General features: G+C 46.1%; 1 protein-coding gene across 2 annotated transcripts in view; it reads right to left on the reverse strand.

Annotated features, from left to right (window-relative positions):
• Positions 1 to 5,334: 5,334 nt before the first annotated feature.
• The window catches only part of LYRM1 (LYR motif containing 1), a 73,079-nt gene continuing 51,103 nt past the window's right edge, over positions 5,335 to 27,310 (reverse strand). For both annotated transcript variants that reach the window (XM_073591061.1, XM_073591062.1), the window contains exon 4: positions 5,335 to 6,488. In XM_073591061.1, the coding sequence (XP_073447162.1) occupies positions 6,372 to 6,488 (117 nt within the window). In that variant the 3' untranslated portion in view covers positions 5,335 to 6,371. The remainder of the gene's footprint in view (positions 6,489 to 27,310) is intronic.

Consider the following 27,310-nt stretch of genomic DNA (forward strand, 5'->3'; position numbering starts at 1 on the left):
GCAAATTCCGCAATCCACACGGTGACAGGAGAGAAAGAAAGAGGAAAGAGCTGAAAAAGAAAGGTTAGTACAAAATAAACCTAGACAGATCAGAATAGATCTTTTCACCTGACCTTGAGAGGTTGTTGAACCTAGGTCAGTACGGTTTCCCAGGGATCCACCCAACCCTAATCCAAAAGGATGGGCTAGGTGGATGCAAGGGAGCCCTAGATTGGTCATATAACATACAAAATAGGAAAACTACTGTGACTGTAATCACGCAACTAGGGGAGGGGTGAGTAAGCAAGTCTCATCTGAGACGTGCCCATAAGGTAAACTGGGGATTAAAACTGGGGCAAAAAAGGGGGGACTAAATAAACAAAAATGTCCAGGGCCGAATTGTCACCCTTGTTATATGGCAGTGTGAGCCATTAGCGGGGTACCAATAAAGAGGGGGTACAGTTAGTTCAGCCATTTCCGTGTTTAGTGCCCTTGCGGGAGGTATCCGGGTTCCGGGAGCGGTTAGATGGAGGGACCTTCTGCCAGATTGTAGGAGGTGGGGGTGATGTGGTTACCAGGTCCCATTCCGGGAGTTGGGGGATAGGAATCCCCAGAATTTCACAAAAGGTATTTAGATCCTCTGGATAACGTAAGATAGCAGATTTGCCTTGGCGTTTAGCCATGAGGCTAAAGGGAAATCCCCAGCGGTAAGGGATGTTTTCGTCTTGGAGTGTGTGCAATAAGGGTTGCAGGAGTCTGCGCTTTTGCAGGGTTATCCATGAGAGATCCGGAAATAGCTGCAGCTGGGCATCTTGGAAAGTCACCCTGCGTGCTAGGCGGGTTTGTCGCATGATGTCTTCCTTCAGGGGGAAGGATTCTACAGATAATGTCCCTCGGTTTGGAGGTGGAGCTCTTACGACGCAGGGCTCGGTGTGCTCTGTCCATTTCAATGTGTTTAGTGATAGGCTCACCTAGGAGGTTGTTAAACACATTCTGTAAAGTGTTGTGGATATCTTCAGGGCGCTCTATTCCCGGAACTCCCCTTACACGTATGTTGTTCCTGCGCCCCCTATTGTCCAAGTCCTCTATGTGGCGTTGCATGTCTCTTAGTAGATTACGATGGTCTGCTCCCTGAAGTTGGGTCCTGTGAACTGCCAACTTAGTCTCTTGTATTTCCTCTTTGGCCATTTCCACCCTATCTGCTAAGTGCTTAAGGCCTGACTGTAGCATCTGTATTTCGGAACGGCATGTGGACTTTACATCTGCAATCAGCTGCTTAAAGTCTTCCTTGGTGGGCATCGCCTGTAGATATGAGTGCCACTCCGGGGGAATGGGGTGGGTTTGGGCTGGCAATGAGGTTTGCCGAGGTGGAAGTTGGAGAGGCGAAAGCTGCTGAGAATGCGTTGCAGCATTGCTTTGGGGAGAGTGTGCTGGTCCTGGTATCAGGCTCCATGAGTCTCCCCAGGTCTGTGCCTGGGCAGGCGTGGGGGCCCCCATATCCTTTACGCCATAGAAGTGAGGGGCAGGTGATTGCACCTTCTGTGCATAGGTGGCTATATGTGCAGCCTGCTCCCCGGGGGAGCCGAGGACCCGTGAGTGCGACAGTCTCTGAGCTTTAGGTGGGGGTTGTTCATATGCTGAGACATTAAAGGCCACAGGAGTCTCCACAGTCTCTTGAGGTGTGTGGCTGGACGGGTACATAGGGCCTGGCAGAGCTGGGAAGTCAGAGGAGAGATCGGAGGAGGCCGGGGATCCAGGGTCATCTCCCAGCATGCAGGAATCTGAAGCTGTCCTCAGCAATCGAGGAAATGCATCTGAGCATTGGGTGTAGTGTGGGGGAGGGAGGCCGAGCATGGCGGACTGGGGGCCATGCGGTGAGGTCCCTGATAGAACAGAGTGGAGGGGACTCACCGCTCCTGATGGGGAGGATATGCCCAGGTTGCCCAGCGGAGCCTGCGGGGACCCTCCGAGGTCTGACTTGGAGTGGGATTCGGCTGGGAGAGCAGCGTGGAGGTCTGGGAGCGGGCCGCCGAGGCCTCTGGCGCCATGTTGTCTGTGCCGCCGGGAGGCATACCTGTCAGCGGGAAGAAGGATCGGAGGTCCGATGAGGAGCCAGGCGAGGGTTGCGATGATCCCCGAGCTTTTGCGGACCGGGTGGTTTTAGATCTGCCCATGTAGATGCGGTTGAGCATCCCCAAATTTGCTAAAATCACGGGCTGAGAGGGAGCAGGAGAGTCAGGCTTCCATCGAGGTTGGCTTCCGGTCACGCCCCCCTTATTAATGATTTTTAATGACTTTTAGCATGCATGATTTCTTATGCCTACTCTTTTACCACATTGACGTGGGCGAGCTCACAGCTCGTTTGTTATATACCTGTTTGATACTTCTTATTGTGAGTACCTTGTTTTTACTTTTACTGTTTCGTCAATAAACATTTGGAAATACTACACTATCGTGCATCCCTCTTTACATCCCCCCATGCCCCATTGCGAGGTTCATTGGATGCGGACACACCAGGGACAATAGGGGGACTCTGATGCCAGACTAGAGACACACACCAGTGGAGCCAGATACGCCATACTGGGAGGCTGCCAAGAAACACACTGAGATATACCCACATGCTGTTACCTTACAGCGGTAAGGTAAGGGTACATCTATACATTACTCTGCACAGGAACCAGGAAGTCACCTATCATCAGCACTTTATGCCAGAAGATTGTCACCAGCACTAGCACTTTGTCATTTTATGCTGACACTGCTTATATACAGCCACTTACCTACCTTGCACCTTATATGGACACTACTTATCTTTTTTGCTTACACCTATAAGAACATTTGCAGCATATACCTATATGGAGGAAACTTTTTTGTATGCTTTTATATGCCGTTTAGGATTTTACCTATTCCTTCAGGATTTATTGCAATTGTAGCGTACGTTCTTTTGAGCACTGTTTTTTCACTTCATTTGTACGCCATAGGGATACATTTCCTATCACTGTTCTATGAAGAATCATTTGAGTGTTTGATATACTTTTATTGTCTTATTGATACACTTTTATTGTTTTATCCGAAGAAATCGCAGGGCATACGATACGTTTTTATACTGCCTAGGATTGGATATATTTTGACCTTTGAACATTACCTCTTTCAACCGTATCTTTTATTGAGCACCTTTGCACTTTATTACGCACAGTATTTAGGTTCATAGCGCAGCACTACCTTCACTTTATATATTTTATGGGTTCTGATATTTCCTTCAGTGTTGCAGCATATTGTTAAAAAACACACACATTTGGTAGAGCGGGAATATCATTGTATTATATATTATGGCGGACACGTTGGACAATTTTGACACATTTTTGGGACCATTGGCATTATTACAGCGATCAGTGCTATGAAAATGCATTGATTACTGTAAAAATGTCACTGGAAGTGAAGGGGTTAACACTAGGGGCGGTGAAGGGGTTAATGTGTTCCCTAGTATGTGTTCTAACTGATGGGGGAGGGGACTTTGCAGGGGAGATGACAGATCGCTGTTCATACTCTGTATGAACAGACGATCTGTCTGTTCTCCTCTCATAGAACCGGAAACTGTTTAAACACACAGATCCCGGTTCTCGGTGTGCCCCGAGCGATCGTGGGAGCCCGACGGTTATCACGGCCGTCGGCCACTCGCATCGGCTCCGTGGGCGAGTAGCGGCGCGTACACACCCCCTAGAGGCCATTTATGTTACCGACGGAACATGACGACGATTCGCGCAGCCGAGCCATGTTGCCGCAGTACAACTGCGGCGGCTGGTCGGCAAGCGGTTAACGGACACTTTGCAGGAAGGGCACTTTTTCTTAGAAGAGGTAGGGGTATGCTTAGTTTTTTTCCCATGCCTTCTGTAATTAAGAACAGAAAAGCACCCCATTAGGACCAAAACATTATCCCTCACCTCCCCTCCCCCCACAAACCAGAACCCCCCGAAAAAAAAGAGGAGGGGGGGGAGAGAGAGAGAGAGACCATCTAAACCATGTCCCCTCAAGAGGTAACCGAAGAGACATGGAACAGGCTCCCCCTTACCCAAGCTACAGTCACCAGGGGAAGGTGGAGGGAAAAAGAAAAGCCCCAAGGTAAAAGGATCTGGGGCCTCTGCCCCAGCTTACCTGGGCTGGGCTGGCGTTTGTGGCTCCTGTTCCCGCCATCGCTGCTTGCTCCGCCGACTCCATACTGCAGCAGGAGTAGCCGCTCTGTCAGTTTTTTTAAAAAAACTCTGTCTCCTCGCCACTGCGAGGACCGGAAGTCTACGCCAGCCAGGGCCCGCCCCTGCCTTCCTCCACAGGCCATAACCGGAAGCCATTCCACCCCTTCCGGAAATGACATCACCTAACATCCAGACCCAGAACAAACGGAGACCCTGGCTCCATGCTCCAGGAAGGGGGTAGACTCTCCCGGCCGTCCCAAGCTCTCGCCGAGCGGGGAAGAAGGGGGGAGCTCCAGAGTGTCCCCCACCCGTCTGGGGGGATGCTGGGATGGCCCAGAGGACCACAAAGTCCAATAAGAAAAAGTTAAGGTGAGCGATGCACCCACACACAGGACCTCTGCCTGGAAAGAGTGCAGCCCACCCACAGTTCCTCGCAGACCTTCTACCGTGGCGGAGGAAACACTACAACTGAGGCCATGGTGGAAGGGGGCTGCCTTAAAAGGAATTATTTGCAGTGTTTCCTGGAAAGTTGTGTAGATCTACGCTCTCTCCAGGTGCTGTCGCTTTAAGAAAATGTGTTTCCATTGATATAACTACAGAGTCTTGCAAGAGGCACTTTTGCTGGTGTAAGTAAATTCTGGGTTGTGTTCAGGGACATCTATGAAGACAAATTATCTGGCTTCTACTTGTTCAAAAGTGGACAGGAAACTACTCTCAATCAAAATAAACTGGAAACCACACTACATGGAGCAGAGGTGGCAATTAGAGAAAGCACATCCCGACATTGCTTTTTGCTCTAGGCAATATAACTTCTAGCTGCTAAAAGTAAAACTGCACTGACAGCAGATTACCACAGTTAATGGTTATAACTTTAGTATTTAAAGGACAACTCCAGTCACACCTAAAAAAAAAACAGTTTAGTTTTTAGATATGAAATACAGTTCTATATAAGAAATTTGACTTTAATCCAGATAATTTGACATAGTAGAAAAAAGTTATAGCCATATTATCCTTTCAAACCTGCATAAACTTTCTTCTGTATGATCTGCCTTCATTAGAACCCTTACCACCTGTTCAGTTTCGCCATGTATGCACTGAAAGTCTATCCTGACAAGAGCAGTTATTTCAAATAACGTATCACTAAATACTACAGCAATCAGCAGAAGAGTTACATAAATAGATTCAGTTTATTCATATACATTTCACAAAAGGCATTTGTTTAAAGGATGAATATATACATATATATTGAACACAAATAAGAAATATATAACTGCAGCGCTTACAGTAACATGATGTTATTATGACTTTCCCATTTGTACATTTTTGCCCTTCCATGTTCATATTTTATAAAATACAGAGATTTGTATATTAGCCACTATAGGAAGCCTGCATATGGCTGCCTCCATGTAGATACAGAATTGCACATAGCAACAAGGATTCTAAAACATTAGCATACAGTATAAAACATTTTTGCCCCCAGCATCACTTTAAGTAGGTCTCCACACCCAGGGGGTGGGACAGGCTGCCTGATCATGTGACCACTGTGATTGGCTGATCAGGAGCTCAAGCTGCCAGCTTCTGACCATTACCATTACCATTACCAGATACCAGGAGCTATCTTTGACAGCTCAGTCTCTATGCTAAGAGCATGCAGTAAGCACAGAAACACAATAGCAGTGCAACAGACATCCATGAGAGGGTGCACAGGGGTGCCATTGAAGCTGAGTGGCAACTCACTGCACCAGCACACATAACGTGTTGCTGCGCATCACACTAAGGTGAATTTTATTGCAGTAACAGTGTATGAACTGCCCTATGGACTTTATACTAGTTGTGTTGATCAGATAAATGCAAGTACAGTGCTAAGACAGAGAAAACTAACTTTACGTGCCCTGTTCCATGCAGGTAATTTGGAGTGCATTGCATTAAAATGCAGTATCTAATTACAATGCACGGCAGGGCATCTCAACACATTGTGCACATTGTTAATTTGTTCTCTACAGGCAATGTGCAGAAAGACGACAAACAATTGAACAAATACACTAAATCAGCACACAGTAGTTCATGCTCACTTTTGCAGTCCCAGTATTGAGATCTTGCACTTCTATTTGTCTGGCTTGTATAATAGGTATACAAGATTAGGGCTACAGAAAAGGACGGTAGTCTGATTGCTGCCGCCCCCCGCCCCCTTCCTTCTGGTAGGCACTAGGAGATCCCATCGTACGATTTTAGATACAGGGGCTTAGCTTGCTTCCTCAGCTTGTCTTGTTTGTTCATTTTTTTACTGTGAGACATTGACAGCCCCATGGGAGGTAGGTGGGTCTAAGAATACAAAAAATCATGGGTTAAGCTCTATAAAAGTACTCAAAGATTTATTTCAATGCTTTGGAGATGAGGCTACCACGCTAAACAGTTTGCAGTATTTAAAGTAAAAATACATCCTAATTTTTTTCGACAGAGTGGGTACAGCTTTTTTACTGCCATCAAAAAGGTACAGAAAGTGAACTAAAGTCTCTGTATTAGGGTTGAGAAAAAAAAAATACTGACAGAGGTTCCAACCCTCCCCATACAATCAAAAACTGTACACATCAGGATTTTTTTTTTACTCACTGTAAAATCCCTTTCTGAGTTTATTGATGAACACAGCTTCTTATTCTTGACCATAGGGTTTATAGCGCCACCTACAGGAGTAGAATACTAGCAGAAAAGATACTCAGCAACGCCTATGGGCAGACCTAGCTGGTAAAAACCCCCTCTATGCTAAAGACCAGGGATCTCCAAACTACAGCCATTCCAGCTGTTGCTGAACTACACGTTCCATGAGGCATTGTAAAACTCTGACATTCACATACATGACTAGACATGATGGGAATTGTAGTTCCTGAACAACTGGAAGACCATAGTTTGGAGACCCCTGCTATAGACAAACCAGGTAGTAATAGAGCAGTACATAGAAAAAAAAAACAAAGATGGGCAAATGTTGTGTCCGTTAATGAACTCTGTTTTTTTTTTTTTCGCTCATTGGAAGCTTCTTATTCTTAAAAACAGGGATGTCCCAAAGCAGTGCCAAAAGTTGAGGGGTGGGAAACTGGAGCCAAAACAGTCCAACAATAGCTCAAACAGGCAAACCCGATCAAAAAAAAAAAAATACCCCCCACAAGGGAACAGAAATCTCAAATAGACACCTGCAACACTTTGCAGCCCAAACAAGCATCCAAAGATGCAAGAACATCTACTTTGTAAAAGGGAGAAACCCAGCCCTTAAAGTGGATGTAAACCCTTACATTATACCCAGTGAAGTGAACAGCCTCAGATGATACACAGATGAAACAAATCTTCCTACATAAGTTTTACATGTACATCTGCTCTCTTCAGATTGCTATATTCTTTGGAAAGTGAACATTGTGTTAGAGATTTTTTTCTTCCTGTTCAGCACTGGGTGTGGATTCTTGCCCCCCCCCCCCCCCCCCCAATGCAAAGGAAGGAATGTGCAGAGCTGTGCTGTGAATAGACTAGCTCTCTGCTAATCTATTTAAAGCAAATCCCCCCCCCCCCGACAATCTCAGTTGTCAGAAGTTACCATGCTGATAACAAAAGAACAGAGCAGCAGAACGACCAAAAAGACACGGGACTCAGGGCTTTGGCGATAGATAAGAAAACACTACAGATATATGTGCTTAGGTCGAATTTCATGAATCAGGTTTACATCCTTAATGGTATAAGCCTGAACCACCTGCTTATGAGGGCAGAGAGGTCAGAGGGTGCACGCCCCAAGACAGGGGCATAGTTCTTTTATATACGCCTGTTACTCCTTTATCTGGTCTTCATCCTTTGCCCATAAAATACCTGTGTTCTTCTCTATACCAGTTAGGACTGCCCATAGGTGGTGCTGAGATTCTTTTCTGACTGTCCATCTCCTGCAGGTGGCACTATAAACTCGATTGTCAAAAACAGGAACCGGTGTCAGTCAATGAACGCACGACAGTAAAAAAACAAAAACAAAAAAAAAAAAACACTAAAAGGTTTAAATTAAGATTAAAAAATTAAGAGTTCCCCTGCCCCCCAAAAAATACCGCATTTATCGGCGTATAACACGCACTTTTTTCCCCTTAAAATCAGGGTAAAATCGGTGTGTGTTATACGCCGATCCCTGCTGCCTCTGAGAGGAAGGAGGGACCAAGCGCCGCTGAAATAGACCGAGCTAAGTGTACTGTGTACTCAGCTAGGCTCGGTTCCACTCGCAGTCACGCCCAGCCCCGCCATTGGACTTGTGTTATGTCCATCGTAGGAGCCGGGTCAGGGGGTGGGACTGCGAGACATGCCAAAAGGAGCCAAGTACACAGGATATCCGGCTCTATCTCGGCGGCGGTAATTTTAAACGATCATGTTGCAAATGACACTGGGCAAGGCTGCAGATGGACACTTGGGCAAGGCTGCAGATGGACACTGATCATTCTGCAATGATGGGCAAGGCTGCAGATGGTCACTGATCATTCTGCATTGATGGGCATTTAAATGTAAGTTTCCTTAAATTTCCCTCCTAAAAGTTTTTTTTTCCCTAAAATTCCCTCCTAAACTTGGTTGCGTGTTATACGCCGGCTCGTGTTATACGCCAATACGGTACTTCCTGACAGTTGATACCGCATAGCAAGTGTACATGGGTGGTATTTCATACAGTTGGAGAGGTTCATAGCTCTTCAGATATGCATTTATTTGTCCATTAAACTATTTTAAACTATGCAAAGAAGATCCATCTGTTTCTTCAAGCAGTGTGCAGGAAGAAGACAAACAATTAAATAAATACTCAAATCAACATAAGCAAATTCTACCCGATTACAAACAGTGAGCAAATTTATTTTAAAGGAAACAATCGTTTATACAGCATAATGTAATGCAAGAATATACAGTATTGTAATGTAATCAGATTACCTCCAAAAATATCATTTTTTTAGCTCTACTTTTACTTTGACATTGTGCAAATCAGCCTCTTTCCCAGTAAGATCCTTACAGATAAAGAGGTCGGACGTTTGGTCTCCAACCAAGCCTCCTTAAGGAACAGGGGCAATTGGACTATATTGGTACAGTATAAAGGAGTAAATTCAGATATGTAAACAATAATGTTGGAAATTAATTGATACAAAAGTTTATTATTACAAAATTAATAACACATAATGTATAATCAAATACAGATTAAAAGCATGGTAACAATCCATGTGTATCACCAAGATAATGATCCCCAAGCAGGGGATCAAGTATTGTTATTGATCACTTGTCAATCAAATTACAGATATCCTCCTGACGAAGCAGCTTTAGACCGCAAAACTAGTTGAGATACTATCCGTGATCAACTATCCCACTGTGATCTTCCCCGCTTCAGGATCATTATCTTGGTGATACACATGGATTGTTACCATTCTTTTAATCTGTATTTGATTATTCATTAGGTTAGTCATTTTGTAGTAATAAACTTTTATAGCAATTAATTTCCTACATATATGAATTTACTCCTTTATACTGTACCGAGATAGACCAAGCATCCGACCTCTTTATCTCCAAGTTTCTGGATGATGGACCAATTTTTTACTTATCCTTTATAACTACTATTGTTATAGAGACTACTCCCATCTACCCAGTAAGATCCTACATCCTCCACACATAGGTCTTTCTCCGGTCTTCCGCCTTCAGGATACACACACACGTCTTTCTCCTATCTCCCCCCTTCGGGGCGCACACACACACAGGTTATTCTTCTGTATCCCTCCTCCGGCATGGGCACACAAATATTAGTCTTTTTTCTATATCCCACAGGTGAAGCATTATCCCCTCACTTTTCCACCTCAATATGCATTAATCCCTCAGTGATCTGTCTGCAGTGTATGCGATTGGCTTCAAGAGCATTTTGTGTATCAACCCCTCAGCGATGAAAATTCATTTTATGTGCATTAACTCCTCTGTGACCTGTCCCCAAGATACCAGTCTTAATCCCTTAGCACTCAGCCCCAGCTCGTGTGCAATTACCCGTCAGTGCCCATCCACCTGCACATACTGACTCACATACTGTAGGTAAAATCCCCTTCATGCATTATATTCTCAGTGCTCAATCCCCATACTAAGGTCATGTAGATTAACCCCACTTAGCACCCAATGCATGCACTTTAACCACTTGAGAACCGGAAGGTTTGACTCCCTTCATAACCAGGCCATTGTTTGCTATTCAGCACTGTGCTATTTTAAGTGGCAATTGCAACGTCATGCAACACTGTACGTAAATGAAATTTATATACATTTTATTTCACACAAATAGAGCTTTCTTTTGGTGGCATTTGATTGCCACTGGGTTTTTTATTTTTTGCTATATAAAAGTTCCTGGTATGCATGAGCAGTGAGATACTGCACATGTACATACATACATACTGTAGGATTCCAAGTATTCTGGACCTGTCCAAGACCTGCAGAATATTTTGCATGCACAGGGGGTTACACACGTGTGGGAAGACTGCGGGTCTTAGCCAGGTCCAAAATACTTGGAGGAGACTCATGGAATGTGTACGTATGCGTAGAATCTCACAGTGCGCATGCACCCCTTATTGAAACACTGTCTCCAGGGATATGTGACATCACAAGAGGTGTGCGGCGGGGGCCTTCACCCTTAACCACTTGCCGACCAGCTCACGTACATTTACTGCAGCTGGTTGGCAGCACTGCGCCAACGGCTGCTGGAGCATGCCCGCGGGTCGAGCGGACGTCCGCCGGCGACCCGCGACCACCTAGTACAAAGGCAGAATGGGGTCTGTCAGTGTAAACAAGCGGAACCACTGTTCTGACAGGGGTCATGTCAGATCTTCTGTTCTCAGTGATCTCTGTCATGTCCCAGTGATCAGTGCATTTTTATAGCACTGATCAATGTAATAATGTCACTGGTCCCCAAAAAGTTTTTGGGGTCAGATTTGTCCGCCGCAATGTCGCAGTCGGGCTAAAAGTCCCTAAATCTATCCCATAGCTTGTAGACACGATAACTTTTGCGCAAACCAATCAATATACGCTTATTGCGATTTTATCAAAAATATGTAGAAGAATACATATATTGGCCTAAACTGATGAATACATGTGTTTTTTTAATTCATTTTTTGGGATAAATATTATAGCAAAAAGTTTAAAAAAAAAAATGTTTTATTTCAGAATTGTCACTCTTTGTTTATGGCACAAAAAATAAAAACCACAGAGGTGATCAAATACTACCAAAAGAAAGCTCTATTTGTGGGAAAAAAAAAGGATGTCAATTTTGTTTTGGTACATCGTCGCACGACCGCACAATTGTCAGTTAAAGCGATGCAGTGCTGTATCGCAAAAAATGGCCTGGTCATTAAGGGAGCAAATCCTTTCGGGGCTCAAATGTGGTTAAAGAAGGAAAAGTGGTGGACTGCAACCATTAAAATAATAGAACAAAAGAGAAAAAAGGATTTTTATAACAGCTTGCCTGTAAAATCCTTTTCTTGGAGTACATCATGGAACACAGAGCCTTAAGTAATTACTTAATGGGTTATAGGCCACCTTCAGGTGATGGACACTGGTATACCCAATCCAGGAAGTTCACTCCCTATATAACCCCTCCTCCTTCCAGGAGCACCTCAGTTTTTTTAGCAAAGCAATATACTTAAATCTCAAAAAGAGGGGAGGGACCTCTGTGTCCCATGTTGTACTCCAAGAAAAGGATTTTACAGGTAAGCGGTTTTAAAAATCCTATTTTCGTTATCGTACATCATGGGACATAGAGTCTTAAGTAATTACTTAAGGGGACGTCCCATAGTAATGCTACTTGAGGGGAGGGAGACACAACCCCGAGGGTACCCCCAGACTTGAGGACCTATGCTGCTGCCTGCACCACACTGCGCTCGAAGGCAATATCCTCATACAGGATCCACCTGATAACATTTTGTGAATGTATGCACTGAAGACCAAGTTGCGGCCTTACAGATCTGAGCCATGGAGGCCATGACGACGCACTAACCACCCTGGTAGAGTGCGCCTTAACTTGAAAAGGGGGAATCTTACCCCTTAAATTATAAGTTTGAATTATAACTTGCCGAATCCACTTAGCGACAGTGGATTTCGACGCTGCCTGTCCTTTCTTAGGACCCTCTGGCAGAATAAATAAGACATCAGTCTTACGAATCTGAGCAGTTGCCTTTAACCACTTCCCGCCCGCCCACCGTCATATGACGTCCTGGGCTTTGGGCGGGTATATCTGAATGATGCCTGTAGTTACAGACATCATTCAGATATTGCCGGTTTCAGCCGGTGAATCTCTAAACCATAGGAACGATCATAGCGGCCATTCCACCGCTTGATCGTTCCTATGGGAGGCGAGAGGGGACGACCCCCCCCGCCGCCCTCCAATGCTTGTTCCGACTCACCGTTACGATCGGTGAGGCAAAGAGCGGATCCGCCGGCGCCGGATGTAGATCATAGAGATTTCTAGCGGACCAGATGGTCGCCGGAGTCTATGATCATCGGAGGCCGGGCGCGATGTTATGACGTCACGCCCGGACTCTCCATTCAAAAAAATGGCGCCGCTTCGGCTGGGAAACGGTGATCGTTTTATTTTATTTTTTTATTTCAGGCTTCCCAGCCTAGTGGTGAGATACGGGGTCTTATTGACCCCATATCTCACTATTAAGAGCACCTGACATGTCATATTGCTATTACAAGGGATGTTTACATTCCTTGTAATAGGAATAAAAGTGATCAATTGTTTTTTTTTTTTTTCAAAAAAAGTGTCAAAATAAAAAAAATAAAATATAATTAACAATAAAAAAAAAAAAAATTTAAAGCGCCGCTGTCCCCGTGTGCTCGCACGCAGAATCGAACGCATACGTAAGTCCCGCCCACATATGAAAACAGTGTTCAAACCATACATGTGAGGTATCGCCGCGAACGTTGGAGCGAGAGCAATCATTTTGTCCCTAGACCTTCTCTGTAACTCAAAACATGTAACCAGTAAAAAAATTTCAAGCGTCGCCTATGGGAATTTTTAAGTACTGAACATTGGCGCCATTCCACGAGCGTGTGCAATTTTGAAGCGTGACATGTTAGGTATCTATTTACTCGGCGTAACTTCATCTTTCACAAAATGCAAAAACATTGGGCTAACTTTACTGTTTTGTTTATTTTTAAACCGCAAAACTGTTTTTTTCCCAAAAAAAACGCGTTCGAAAAATTCCTGCGCAAATACTGTATGAGATAAAAAGTTGCAACAACCGCCATTGTATTCTCTAGGGTCTTTGCTAAAAAAAAATATATAATGTTTGGGGGTTCTATTTAATTTTCTAGCAAAAAAATGATGATTTTTACATGTAGGAGAGAAATGTCAGAATTGGATTTTCACTGCTCTCACCACATCAAAACAATGTAGTGACTTCTCTTTCCTGGAACATAGTTTTGGAAAAAACGATGGCAGGACAATATTTTGGCTCAGGTGAAAACCTGAAACCACTTTTGGCAAAAAGTCTGGACGAGGGCGTAACACCACCCTGTCCTCATGAAAAATCAAATATGGGTCTTTACAAGAAAGAACAGCCAATTCCAAAACCCTCCTTGCTGAGGATATAGCAACCAAAAATACCAACTGCATTGTCAGAAGGACTAGGGGAATATATTTTATCGGTTCAAATGGCTGCTTTTGTAACACAGACAAAACTAAGTTCAAGTCCCAAGGGTTCAAGGGAGGTTTGACTGGCGGATTAAGCCACATCACCCCTTGCATAAAACCCCGGACTAAAGAATGTGTAGCTTTGAAATAAGACCGATAAAGCTGAGACTTGGCCTTTAATAGTACTCAAGGCCAATTTCATTTCTACCCCTAATTGTAGAAAGGCAAGAATTCTGCCTATGATATATATCCGAAGGTGCCAACCCTTGAATTCACACCAGGAAACATAAGCCCACCAGACTCTATAATATATAGTTCTTGAAGCTGGCTTCCTTGCATTAATCAGGGTAGAGATAACTGACCCGGAAAGCCCACGTTTCTTCAGAATGTGGGTTTCCATAGCCAAACCCTTAAATTTATAGACCGTAAGGTAGGATGGAATATCGGTCCCTGTGAGAGCAGATCTGGCCGTAGCGGGAGGGACCATGGGCCCTCCACTGCCATCTTTACAATTTCTGCATACCATGACATTCTGGGCCATGCTGGTGCCACCAGAATTACCAGCTTTCTTTCCAGCTTGATCCTGCAAAGAAGTTGAGGCAGCAACTGAATAGGGGGGGAATGCATAGATCACTGAGAACTGATCCCTCGGGGTCACCAACGCATCTGTTGCGCATGTGAGTGGATCCCTTGTCCTGGAAATTGACAAACTTCATGTTGAATCTGGACGCTAGAAGATCTATGTCCGGAGTCCCCCATCTTTGGCAAACAGCCCAAAATATGTCGGGGTGAAGAGATCATTCCCCTGGGAATAACTGCTGGCGACTCAAGTAGTCCGTCTGGCAATTCTCTACTCCTGGAATGAAGACTGCCGATAGGCACGGAACATTCCTTTCTGCCCAAGTTAGAATATGGTTCACCTCTCTCTGCGCTGAGAGCCTCTTGGTGCCCACTTGGTGATTGATATAGGCCACAGCTGTGGCATAGTCGGATTGGATTCTGACAGGACAATCCCATAACCTGAAAGTCCAGGCCTTTAGAGCCAGACGCACTGCCCAATTCTCTAGGATACTGATGGGCAAGGTTCTTTCGGCTCTTGACCACTGTCCCTGGACAGTTGTCTTTTCTAGTACTGCTTCCCAGCCTGAAAGGCTGGCATTTGTTGCTACCGCTTTCCAGATAACTGGTCTGAAGGATTTTCCTTTACGCAGATTCTGAGTAAGTAACTACCAACTGAGGCTTTGGGGACAGCCGTATTGGCAAGTCTAAAGCTTAAATCGTTTTGTTCCAAGCAGACAGGATACTGTTTTGCAATAGTCTTGAATGGAACTGGGCATAGGGAACTGCTGGTGATCCTACCTCCAAAGGGTAGGTAATTGCACTCACATTTGTTGATAAACAACCAGCGTATATACAATGATCAGACGCTTGTATCGAGTATCTCCACACTCCGCATCTAGTATGCACAAGCACCATAGATGTCGTCACTAGGCTCCTCCCTGGTTGAGGAGCCTTGTGCACCTACCCTTTGGAGAATTTATCACAAATAGCATTGCGATGTGCTTTTCTCTTGTTTTTATGTGAGAACCATTACACACTGAAACCCTGAAAGAACAGAAAAAATTGAAAGAAGCCAGCAGGACTCTGAGTGAGGGATTGATTGATAGTAGGACCGCTGTGAACAGGCTATCCACACTCAGGTTATCCACACTCAGGTGGCTTCCTTTGATTATTGCTTTTACACCGAGGAATTCATTTCATTACTTTATCACTAAACTTTTTCAGTTTATTAATTTGATTACTATTTTGTCACGGAGGATTGCAGCACTCTAAGTGTATATATATTTTGTGTATTATTACCACTGTATCACTAATCCACCCCTTATGACATCACCACCGGGGGCATGATGGGACGGTGACGTCATAAGGGGCGAATTGACCGGATGACATCACGCAGTGACCACGCACTGTGTACACGGCATTACAGTGGGAGAGATCGTTGTGTCAACATCGGAAGAAGACCGGAGGGAAGAAGACGATGGAGAAGACCGGGCCAACGCTAGCAAAAGAGCGGGCAAAAGAGCAGAAGATAGCGGAGGAGCCCGGCAGAAGGCACCGGAGAAAGGGAGAAGAACGGGAGCGCGCGAAGTGGCCAGAGAGAGCGAAGAAGTTGAAAGAGACCCCCGAAGTCGGAAGAGACCCCCGGAGCTGCCTAATAAATTACTTTAAAAACCTTAAAAAGTGTGTTTTTTTTATTGACACAAGGGTCCCCCAGGTGAATGGGTAGGGGTACGATGTACCCCATACTCATTCGCATAGGGTGGGGGGCCAGGATCTGGGGGGCCCCTTTATTAAAGGGGGCTCCCGGATTCTGATAAGCCCCCCACCCACAGACCCCGACAACCAACGGCCAGGGTTGTCGGGAAGAGGCCCTTGTCCTCATCAACATGGGGACAAGGTGCTTTGGGGTGGGGGGCCGCAGTGCGCCCCCCTGCCCCAAAGCACCCCACCATGTTGAGGGCATGCGGCCTGGTACGGTTCAGGGGGAGGGGCTCGCTCATCCCCACCCCCTTTCCTTACCGGCCGGGCTGCGTGCTCGGATAAGGTCTGGTATGGATTCTGGGGGGACCCCCACGACGTTTTTTCAGCGTAGGGGGATCCCCTTAAAATCCATATCAGACTGAAGGGCCTTGTATGCTCTTGGAGGGGGAACCCATGCTGGTTTTTTATTTAAAATTTGGCGTGGAGCTCCCCCTCAAGATCATCAGAGCACAAGTCGCATGCCAAAGTCGGATCATGCAAGACGGCGATCCGACTTTGATCCGACTTCAATGATAGTCAATGGGCTGAAGTAGGATCAAAGTAGTACAGGGAGCAATTTCAAAGTCAGACCGACATAAGACGGCTCCCATAGGGAAAAATTGATTTTCACACGTTATGCAACATGAGCTCCCAATATCGGAGCATTTGTCGCACCAGTGTGAACCTGGTCGGTCTCCTTATATAAACCTATCCAATATAGCAACAGGTGATACAGATCATTAAATTGCAGCCTTCTTTCTAGCCACATGTGATTCACATAAACATTAACGAGAAAGAAAAAAAACAAACAGACATAAAAACTTGCACATATTTGGATATCCATTCATAAATAAAATTAATGGTAGTGATGAGGATATACCAATATAGGCATTTCATGTGCTATGAAAAAACAGGAACAAATGTGTACATATGAAGTATGTATAAAAAAATATAGATGTGTATATAGAAGAAAGAAAACATACAAATTTAAAAACATTATAACCCATTTATATCCCAATGGTTAAAGATGAATATATGTTTACCATACTCCATTAAACCTGAGTAAATACATATATATTTAACTACCCCCAAAATAAAAACATTAATCAAGGTATAAGGATGGAAAGAGGAGGAGTATAGGACGAGACAAAATTAACCAAAATCGATCAGCGGTATATGGTTCATGCAGAACAAACACATCCATTGATTACCTGTTCCGCATGACCTTAATACCATGGTCAGTCCTAACTAGATAGATGAATTCATGTACGATATATAAATTTGGATATAGATGGAACAATATGGGCGGTAAAATCACAGCCCAGATTTTAGATCGTCCCTATGCCCTTGCATGGGCCCTCTGCAACCACTAACAGGAAGCCCGTCTTACTAAACCCAACCCTGGTATTCATTTACCCTGAGAGTAAGGCCACTTCCTTAGGGTGCACTGATTTAGAGCACAGTGATGGAAGCACAAAATCCTTGTCCCTTGGATGCAGGACAACGTTATCCTTACACAACAATAAATACAGAAGCTTGCAGGAAAATGCCCCCTGTTCTGATATTCTGTGTGCTGAAGTAACAGCTAGAAAAAACACTTTCTGCGACAGCTTCAGCAGCAGGATCTTTCTGATGTTCTTGAACGCCGATTTTTGCAATGGGAGTCTTACAGGAGGAACGATGTGTGCAACTCTGTGAATGAAGGTGAAGATGGGTGGCAGCAATGTCAGTGGGCATGGAAACAAAACTTTATGAACTGTGTGCAAAAAAAAATTGCGCTTGTGCAAATCACAAAAAATAGGATTACCTGTAAAATCCTTTTCTTGGAGTACATCACGGGACACAGAGCCACAGTAATAACTGTATGGGTTATATGGCACCTTCAGGTGATGGACACTGCCACACCCTAAACAGGAAATTTAACTCCCCATATAACCTCTCCCCTTACCGGGAGTACCTCAGTTTTATAGCAAAGCAATACACGTGTAACCAGAAAGAGGGGAGGGACCTCTGTGTCCCGTGATGTACAACCAAGAAAAGGATTTTACAGGTAAGCGGTTATAAAAATATTTTGTTTATCATACATCACAGGACACAGAGCCATAGTAATAACTGTATGGGATGTCCCAGAGCAATGCCACCTGAGGGGAGGGGACACAAACAAAAGTAAATGCAATCAGACCTGAGGACCTACACTGCTGCCTGCAGCACACTGCGCCCCAAGGCGATATCCTCATGCCGTCTTACATCCACCTGATAGAATCTGGTGAATTTATGGACTGAAGACCAGGTTGTGGCCTTGCAGATTTGAGCCACGGAGTCTGGTGATGCACTGCCCACGAAGCACTAACAGCCCTGGTGAAGTGCACTTTGACCTGAAAAGGTGGAACCTTCTTCAAGCCATAAGCTTGAATAATTACCTGCCAAAACCATTTGGGCAATAGTGGATTTTGATGCTGCCTGTCTTTTCCTAGGACCCTCAAGCAACATGAACAAAACATCTGTTTTTCGAATCTGAGCAGTCGCCTTCAAATAGATCTTGACTGTTCTCACTACATCCAAAGAGTGTAGTGACTTTCTTCCTTAGAACAGGGTTCTGGAAAAAATGAAGGTAAAACAATATCCTGGTTTAGGTAAAAACCTGAAACCACCTTGGGCAGAAAGCTAGGATGAGGACGCAATACTACTCTATCCTTGTGAACGATTAAATATGGCTCTTTACAAGAAAGAGCCGCCAACTCTGATACCCTTCTTGCAGAAGAAATGGCTACCAGAAAAACTAGCTTCCTTGTCAAAAGGACCAAAGGAATATGTCGTATTGGCTCAAACGGCTGTTTCTGTAATGCCGACAGAAATAAATTCAAGCCCCAAGGGTTCAGGGGTGCCCTAACCGGTGGATTAAGCTGCGTTACCCCTCGTACAAAGCTTTGGATCATAAAATGCAAAGCAAGCGGACGCTGAAACAATACTGATAAGGCTGAGACCTGGCCCTTGATAGTTCTCAAGGCCAGTTTCATCTCTAGCACCATTTGCAGAAAGGCAAGAATTCTACCTATGACATACTTCCTAGGATGCCAACCCCTGGATTCACACCAACAAACATATGCCTTCCAGACTCTATAAAAAATTACTCTGGAGGCTGGCTTGCTTGCATTAATCAAGGTAGGTATCACTGAGCCTGAAAGCCCACGATTCCTTAGACTGTGGGTTTCAATGGCCAAACCGTTAAATTTAGCATTGGTAAAGTAGGATGGAACACTGGTCCCTGCGATAGCAGGTCTGGACGTGTTGGTAGGGGCCATGGGGCCCCTACTACCATCTTTACAATTTCTGTACACCAAGATCTTCTGGGCCACAAGAACTACTGACTTCCTTTCCCGCTTGATCCTGTGAAGAAGTCGAGGTAGCAGCAGAATAGGAGGGAATGCATAAATCAGTGAGAACTGATCCCACGGGGTCACCAACGCATCTGTTCCGCATGCAAGTGGATCCCTTGTTCTTGACACAAAGTTGTCGACTTTGTTGTTGAACCTGGACGCAAACAGATCTACATTCAGGATCCCCCATCTTTGGCATATAGCCAGGAAGATGTCGGGGTGAAGGGACCATCCCCCCGGGAACAACTGCTGGCGACTTAAGTAGTCTGCCCGCCAGTTCTCTACCCCTGGAATGAAGATTGCTGACATGCATGTTTTTCTGCCCAGGTTAGGAAATGGTTTACCTCTCCCTGGGCTGCCTGACTTCGGGTGCCCCCTTGGTGATGGATATAAGCCACTGCTGTGGCATTGTCAGATTGTATCCCGACAGGAGAATTCTGCAACCTGAATGTCCAGGCCCTTAGGGCTAGATGCGTTGCCCGAATTTCTAGAATGTTGATGGGCAAGGTGTTCTCGGTTCTGGACCATTTCCCTTGGACAGACATTCTTCCAGAACTGCCCAGTAAGAAGGATTTCCCCTTCTGCAGATTCTCGGATATCCTCCACCAACTGAGGCTCTGGCGCATTTTGCGCCAGAAAAATAATAAAAAAAAAAATCTTGGAAAATCTAGTGCCTGAATCTTCTTCTTCTTCCAGGCAGATAGGATACCGTTTTGCAGCAGTCTCGAATGAAACTGAGCATAGGGAACTGCTTCAAATGAAGCCACCATTTTCCCCAACAACCTCATACAAAGGCAAATAGAAGGACCCTTCTTTGCCCTGACCCCCTGGACCAGCTCCTTTATGGCGCTGATCTTTGCATGGGGTAAAAACCCCTTCTTCTGGGCTGTATCTATGACCAGACCCAAGTACTCTAATCTTCTTTAAAGAAGATTTCTCTAGGTTGATGACCCAACCTAGGTATTTCAGGCAATTGACTGTGGTGACTACTCTTTGGTCCAGGAGGACTACCGACCGGTCTAATAAGAGCAGTTCGTCCAGGAATGCTATTATTGTTATACCTTGAGTTCTTAATCTGGCCAGAGGAAGGGCCAGAAGTTTTGTAAACACCCGAGGTGCAGTAGCTAGACCGAAAGGCAAGGCTACAAACTGAAAATTACGTTTTTCTACTATGAAATGCAGATGCTTCTGGTGAGCGGGGAAAATAGGTAAATGCAGGTATGCATCCTTGATGCTGATTGATGCCAGAAGCGCTCCCCCTTGTAGGATGGGGACTACCGATTGGATTGATTCCATGAGAAAAGAGCGAATCTTCAGGAACCGGTTTAGATCTTTGAGATCAAGAATGGGTCTGACATCCCCATTTGGTTTTGGTACCATGAAAAGGTTTCAATAAAACCATGACCGCTGCGCATCCACGGGGACCACCATGATCACTTTTGTGACAAAAGTAGGTCTAATGCTAAAAAGAGGGATTTCTTTTTCTCTGGATCTTTGGGGACATTTGACCTGAGGAAACGAGGAGATGGGAATTCTCAGAACTCTAGTTTGTAACCTAGAGCTATTGTGGAGACCACCCATCTGTCCTGACCTTTGAGAACTGCAGAAGTCTTCCCCCCCACTCGAGCGAGCGGGGGCGCCCCTTCATAAAGAGGCTTTAGCGTTCTGTCTTGCGGGTTTCCTCCCCCAGGACTTCTTCTGTCCCTGGGGTTAACCCTGAGGTTTACCTCTTGAACCTGATGGCGGAGTAAATCACAACTGCCTGGAGGCTGATGCCTCTGGCACTGGAAAAAGAGCCCATTTAAATGAGGGACGTTTCTTAACTGGCAAAAAGGTACTTTTCCCACTTTATATTTTTTGGATATATTTGTCCAAGTCCTCCCAAAACAGCTTTTCACTGCGGAAGGAAAACCAGCCAGGAGCTTTTTGCATGGTGCTTTGGCTGACCAACTTTTTCAACCATAAGATTCTATGCATATGTACCAACCCAACCGCAAGGCAAGAGGTTTGAGGAATAGAATCTCCAATTGCGTCAATTATAAAACACAAAGCCGCTGGCATGTCAGCTAATTCCTGGGCCTGTTGTTCAGGGAATAGATCGAGTACCCGTTTCAAATGGTCTCTCAAGGACTGACATACCCCAATTGCTGCTGCTGCAGGTTGAGCCACTGAACCTGCCAAGGAGAAAATGGTTTTTTTTTTTTTTTTTTTTTTTACAGGAATTCCAATTTTTTTATCAGTTGGATCCCTAAGTATTTGTGCATTGTCAACCAGACAAGTCAAAATTTTATTCACAGAGGATATTGCAGCGTCAACTGCTGGTATACTCCCATTTTAGTCAATTTTTTCCTCCATAGGATAAAGTGTTAAAAACTATTTTGGGGGAAAAAGGGGCTTATCTGGGTGATCCCACTCAGAATACATAAGCTTTTCTAGTAATCAATGGACAGGAAAGGCACGCAAGAGGCTTTTAGTGAACACAAACAAGAATTAGGCTCTTCAACCGACTCCGTTAAGAGCAGCTTAAATGTGGAGCAGACCATTTCAGTAAGAGACTGCACCAGCAACTTCTCAGCATGTGAAACTGAAGATGGTCCTTCCCCACTTGATCCCACAGAAGAGGAATCATCAGCCTGTTCACGGTCCCCAGAGGGGGATCATCTTCCCCCTCCCACAGTTCCTCCATTTGACGACCGAATGCGTTTTCTGCCACTCTGTGAAGATGCAATTAAAGCCATTAATCTTTCCTCTAAACCACTCACAGCTGAGGAGAAAACCTGCTCAGTCATATAGACAGGGGCTTAAGTATCAGAAGCAATTGCAGCCCCTGATGACCCCCGATGGCTGCCTCTGACCAGCCTCCTTAGAACAGGATGGTGTTGCAGAGGGAGGGTCCTTAGGACCTGAGGGCGACCCCTTCGTGTCCTTGGTCTTTGTGGCATTTGAACCACCTCCTCTGGTCATAGTGCTGAGCACAAACGCAGAGGTACCACCAAAAAAAATGCACCCACTGCTGAGCAACTGCCGCTGCTATTAAGCTCAGCCTATTGCTTTAAGTAAATGTGCCTGGGAATGCCTGTGTCACCCACACACATGCCACCCGTCCGCTCTGTGTCCCTCCTAGCTGTATGCACCTGAAAAGAGCGCATTTTATAGCCATACAGCCCTCGTTGTAGACGCAGAAGCGAGCCAACACCGCTAAGCCCCTCCCCCTTTCTCCAACCACCCACTGCGCCCCCTTCCCTCATCTAATGTTAAATTAGAACGTTTTCCCACGAGAGCGGGCTCCGATCCTGACCGGACCGCATGGAGGGGGATTGAGGGAGGAGGAGAGCCGCTGAAGGGAACCGCCGCAATGGCGGTGGGAGCGGCGCGGCATACCACCATATAATGCCATGCTCCCTCTGCCTGGAGGAAAGCTATCCAGGTGGGGGGGACATTCCTAGGAGAAGAAAACCCCCCTTTCCAACGACTTTACCTGGAGCCTGGGCTGGAGGAAGCATGCAGCTTGAGACACAGAGGTGAGACTGACAAGCATGGAACAGGTACGTGCTCTTGACAGCCCCCGGTGGTGACTATAGGCATAGCAACATTACTTTAAAGGTGAAAACCCACAAGAATTAGAAAAATTCCTTAGGAATCTCTCTTACCTTATCCAGCTGCAGGGATCTGTGGTAACAGACCCAATCTTCACCTCTCACGGTGGGCTCCGTTAGAAAACCTTCAGGGACTGGGGCCCCCTTTTTATCGGGGGATCCACAGCCCTGGGCCTGTAAAAAGCACCCCGCCAGGAATATGGCTGAAAAAAAACAAATACTGGATCCCGGGGTCCAGCTCTCTAAAAAGAGAAGCATTACAGGTAAAATATTGTTTCTTCAGACACGAGGCCTGGGTGCCATTCAATTCGGCCTGGAAAAGACACTTTGAATGGATCCGGTTGCATGGCTTACCCCAGTAAGGAATATTCCAGCGGAGCTCAGCACAGCACTTCTTTACTCGTGACCAACACCTAAGACACTGGCAAAATAACTGAGGTACTCCCGGTAAGGGGAGGGGTTATATGGGGAATTGAACTTCCTGTTTAGGGTGTGCCAGTGTCCATCACCTGAAGGTGCCATATAACTCATACAGTTATTACTGTGGCTCTGTGTTTCGTGATGTACGATAAAGAAATACAATAATGTGCAAAGCAGCAACTCAACTGTGAGATACTTAACACAGTCCAATAATTCAAACATTTGGTGTAGTGGTTAGCACTTTCACCTAGCAGCAAAAAGTGTCTCTGGTTTGAATCCCAACCACGACACCATCTGCCTGGAGTTTGCATGTTCTCCCTGTGCCTGCGTGGGTTTCCTCCGGGTACTCCAGTTTCGGATCCTGTCTAAATTGGCCCTAGTATGTGTATGTATGAATGTGAGTTAGGAATCTTAGGTTGTAAGCTCCTTGAGGGCAGGGACTGATGTGAACGTACACTGTATATGTAAAGCGCTGTGCAAATTGACGGCGCTATACAAGTACCTGAAATAAATAAAATAAATACATTTAAGAGCTGCGCTACTCAAAAAGTGAATACAATAAACAAATATTCAATTGAGAAGTAAAAAAAGTGAACATAGTGCAACGAAAGACATGAAAGTCCACGTGAATAAGCAGAAAGTTCTTCTTAGAAAGTTCATAGATTGTTTCGATCAAACACAGGTCTTTTAGGAGCGTCCTATCGATCCCAGAAGTGCGGGTGTTGGATGTATTGCCGGCGAAAAATTTGTATATTGTTTGGCACTATGATCATTTTTATGCAAATGGGATTTTAAATTTTAATAAAACATTTAAGAAGGTTTTACACTATTGGCGCATTTTGTTTCTATATCTCTAGCCACAGTCCATGGGGAGGATGCTTTGGTGGAGGACCACTATTTCTTCTTTGCCTCCTACAGGGAGCGTTTTGGGTTTGCTACTAAAAGACCTGTGTTTGGTCGATTAAGATCTGAGCCTTTAGCCCTTTCTAGAGATAGAAGATCATTCATATTGAGTAAGCACGTATTTTTGCTGCCTGAGGTGAGGGCTCTGCACAAGAATGACATACATTTTACTGGTGAACTACATCTATGGACTTTCTAAGAAAAACTTTCTGCTTATTCATGTAGACTTTCATGTCTTTTGTTGCACTATATTCACTTTTCTGGACTTATCAACTGAATACTTGTTTTTATTATTGTATTCACTTTTTGGATTGCGCAGCTTTAAAATTTGTGATAGAAAAAAACTGCCAATGCTGACAACTGACCCTTAATTGTGCTTAAGGCTAGCTACTACTCCAGGAGAAAAGCAACTTTAAAAGAACACCCAGGAATTCACACCATGCAATATATGGTTCAGTGGAAATTTTGGCTCCACTGCCCCATTTTCCTGTTTCAAAAATCCTTGAAAACAAGGCGATGCCCCATTTCACATTTTCCCAGCACTGGTCCTGGAATCCATGATACAGTCCCTGCTAATAACTTAATTACATTTTGAGGTCTCTTTTTGAACCACCATTGTACCCAATTCCACTGACACATGCCTCAATTCTTTCAGTATCCACTTCACCTGGGTTCACAGTTCGTGGTGCTGTTGACACAATCCCCACCGCCATCCATGTCCCAGAATTACCTGCTTCAACCTCAGTGGGCCCATTTCCTCCTCTGTGAAGAGCTCAGCTCCCATGCTGGTGCTCTATAATTATTCAATTTTGTAAAAGGGTTGCCAAATACATATTGGTAAACATTTCTCCACCCCTGTCATTTACTGGATGATTAGTGCTTTTGTTGTTATTTATGGAAAGATCAGTAACCACTATTTGTGAGTCAAAAGATAAACTGTTCTTACTGCAATCATAACCTCCAATCTCTTCTCCTGCACATATTACCCACTGTCATAGCTTCCACAATTTTCTACACACAGGCTCAGGGCCGGTCCCAGGCGGGTGCACGGGGTGCAGTGCACCCAGGCGCCAGAGAGGTGGGGGCGCTGAAGCGCCAGAGTGCTCCCCTCCCTCCTCATTCTCCCCTCCGTGCTTCTGGACACTTCTGGATAGCTCTGTCCCGCTGTGCTTTTCACTGGTAGAGCCCGTCCCCCCTCCCTCCTCCTCCTGTCAGAGGAGAGCAGCCACCGGAGATCGGAGCAGCTGGTCTCTGTGTTGAGAGAGACCAGCCGCGGCCGCGCAGTGACTTCGCTGGGGGGAGGAGGGGGGGGGGCGGCCCGACGGGCCCGTGCCTGCAGCCTGACACAGGTTCTCTCCTCTGTCTCTCACTCCCGCCTAAGCTGCTGCCTGGCTGTCTCGATCTGTTCTTCACCCGGGCGGCGCGGCTTCACACTGTCCTATCTAGCTGCCGCACGGGTGTTATGTGTCTGTACTGATAGAGGGAGGTTTGTCCCTGGGGCGGTCTGTACTAATGGGGGGTTGTCCTGGGGGGTCTGTACTAATGGGGGGTTGTCCTGGGGGTCTGTACTAATGGGGGGGTTGTCCTGGGGGGTCTGTACTAATGGGGGGTTGTCCTGGGGGTCTGTACTAATGGGGGGTTGTCCTGGGCGTCTGTACTAATGGGGGGCTGTCCTGGGGGGTCTGTACTAATGGGGGGGTTGTCCTGGGGGGTCTGTACTAATGGGGGGTTGTCCTGGGGGTCTGTACTAATGGGGGGTTGTCCTGGGGGGTCTGTACTAATGGGGGGTTGTCCTGGGGGTCTGTACTAATGGGGGGTTGTCCTGGGGGTCTGTACTAATGGGGGGGCTGTCCTGGGGGGTCTGTACTAATGGGGGGTTTCCTGGGGGTCTGTACTAATGGGGGGGTTGTCCTGGGGGGTCTGTACTAATGGGGGGGCTGTCCTGGGGGGTCTGTACTAATGGGGGGGCTGTCCTGGGGGGTCTGTACTAATGGGGGGGTTGTCCTGGGGGGTCTGTACTAATGGGGGGGTGTCCTGGGGGTCTGTACTAATGGGGGGTTGTCCTGGGGGGTCTGTACTAATGGGGGGTTGTCCTGGGGGGTCTGTACTAATGGGGGGTTGTCCTGGGGGTCTGTACTAATGGGGGGTTGTCCTGGGGGGTCTGTACTAATGGGGGGTTGTCCTGGGGGTCTGTACTAATGGGGGGTTTCCTGGGGGTCTGTACTAATGGGGGGGCTGTCCTGGGGGGTCTGTACTAATGGGGGGGTTGTCCTGGGGGGTCTGTACTAATGGGGGGCTGTCCTGGGGGGTCTGTACTAATGGGGGGGTTGTCCTGGGGGGTCTGTACTAATGGGGGTTGTCCTGGGGGTCTGTACTAATGGGGGGGTTGTCCGGGGGGGTCTGTACTAATGGGGGGTTGTCCTGGGGGGTCTGTACTAACGGGGGGGTTGTCCTGGGGGGTCTGTACTAATGGGGGGTTGTCCTGGGGGTCTGTACTAATGGGGGGGGTTGTCCTGGGGGTCTGTACTAATGGGGGGTTGTCCTGGGGGTCTGTACTAATGGGGGGGTTGTCCTGGGGGTCTGTACTAATGGGGGGTTGTCCTGGGGGTCTGTACTAATGGGGGGGTTGTCCTGGGGGGTCTGTACTAATGGGGGGGTTGTCCTGGGGGGTCTGTACTAATGGAGGGGGAGTTGTCTTGGGGGGTCTGTACTAATGAAGGGGGGTTGACCTGGGGGGGTCTGTACTAATGAAGGGGGGGATTTGTCCTGGGGGGTCTGTACTAATGGAGGGATTTGTCCTGGGGGTCTGTACTAATGGAGGGGGGTGTTTGTCCTGGGGGTCTGTACTAATGGAGGGGGGTGTTTGTCCTGGGGGTCTGTACTAATGGTGGGGGGTTG

The sequence above is a fragment of the Aquarana catesbeiana genome, linkage group LG06, assembly GCF_042186555.1.
Source record: "Aquarana catesbeiana isolate 2022-GZ linkage group LG06, ASM4218655v1, whole genome shotgun sequence".
Taxonomy (NCBI): Eukaryota; Metazoa; Chordata; class Amphibia; order Anura; family Ranidae; genus Aquarana; species Aquarana catesbeiana.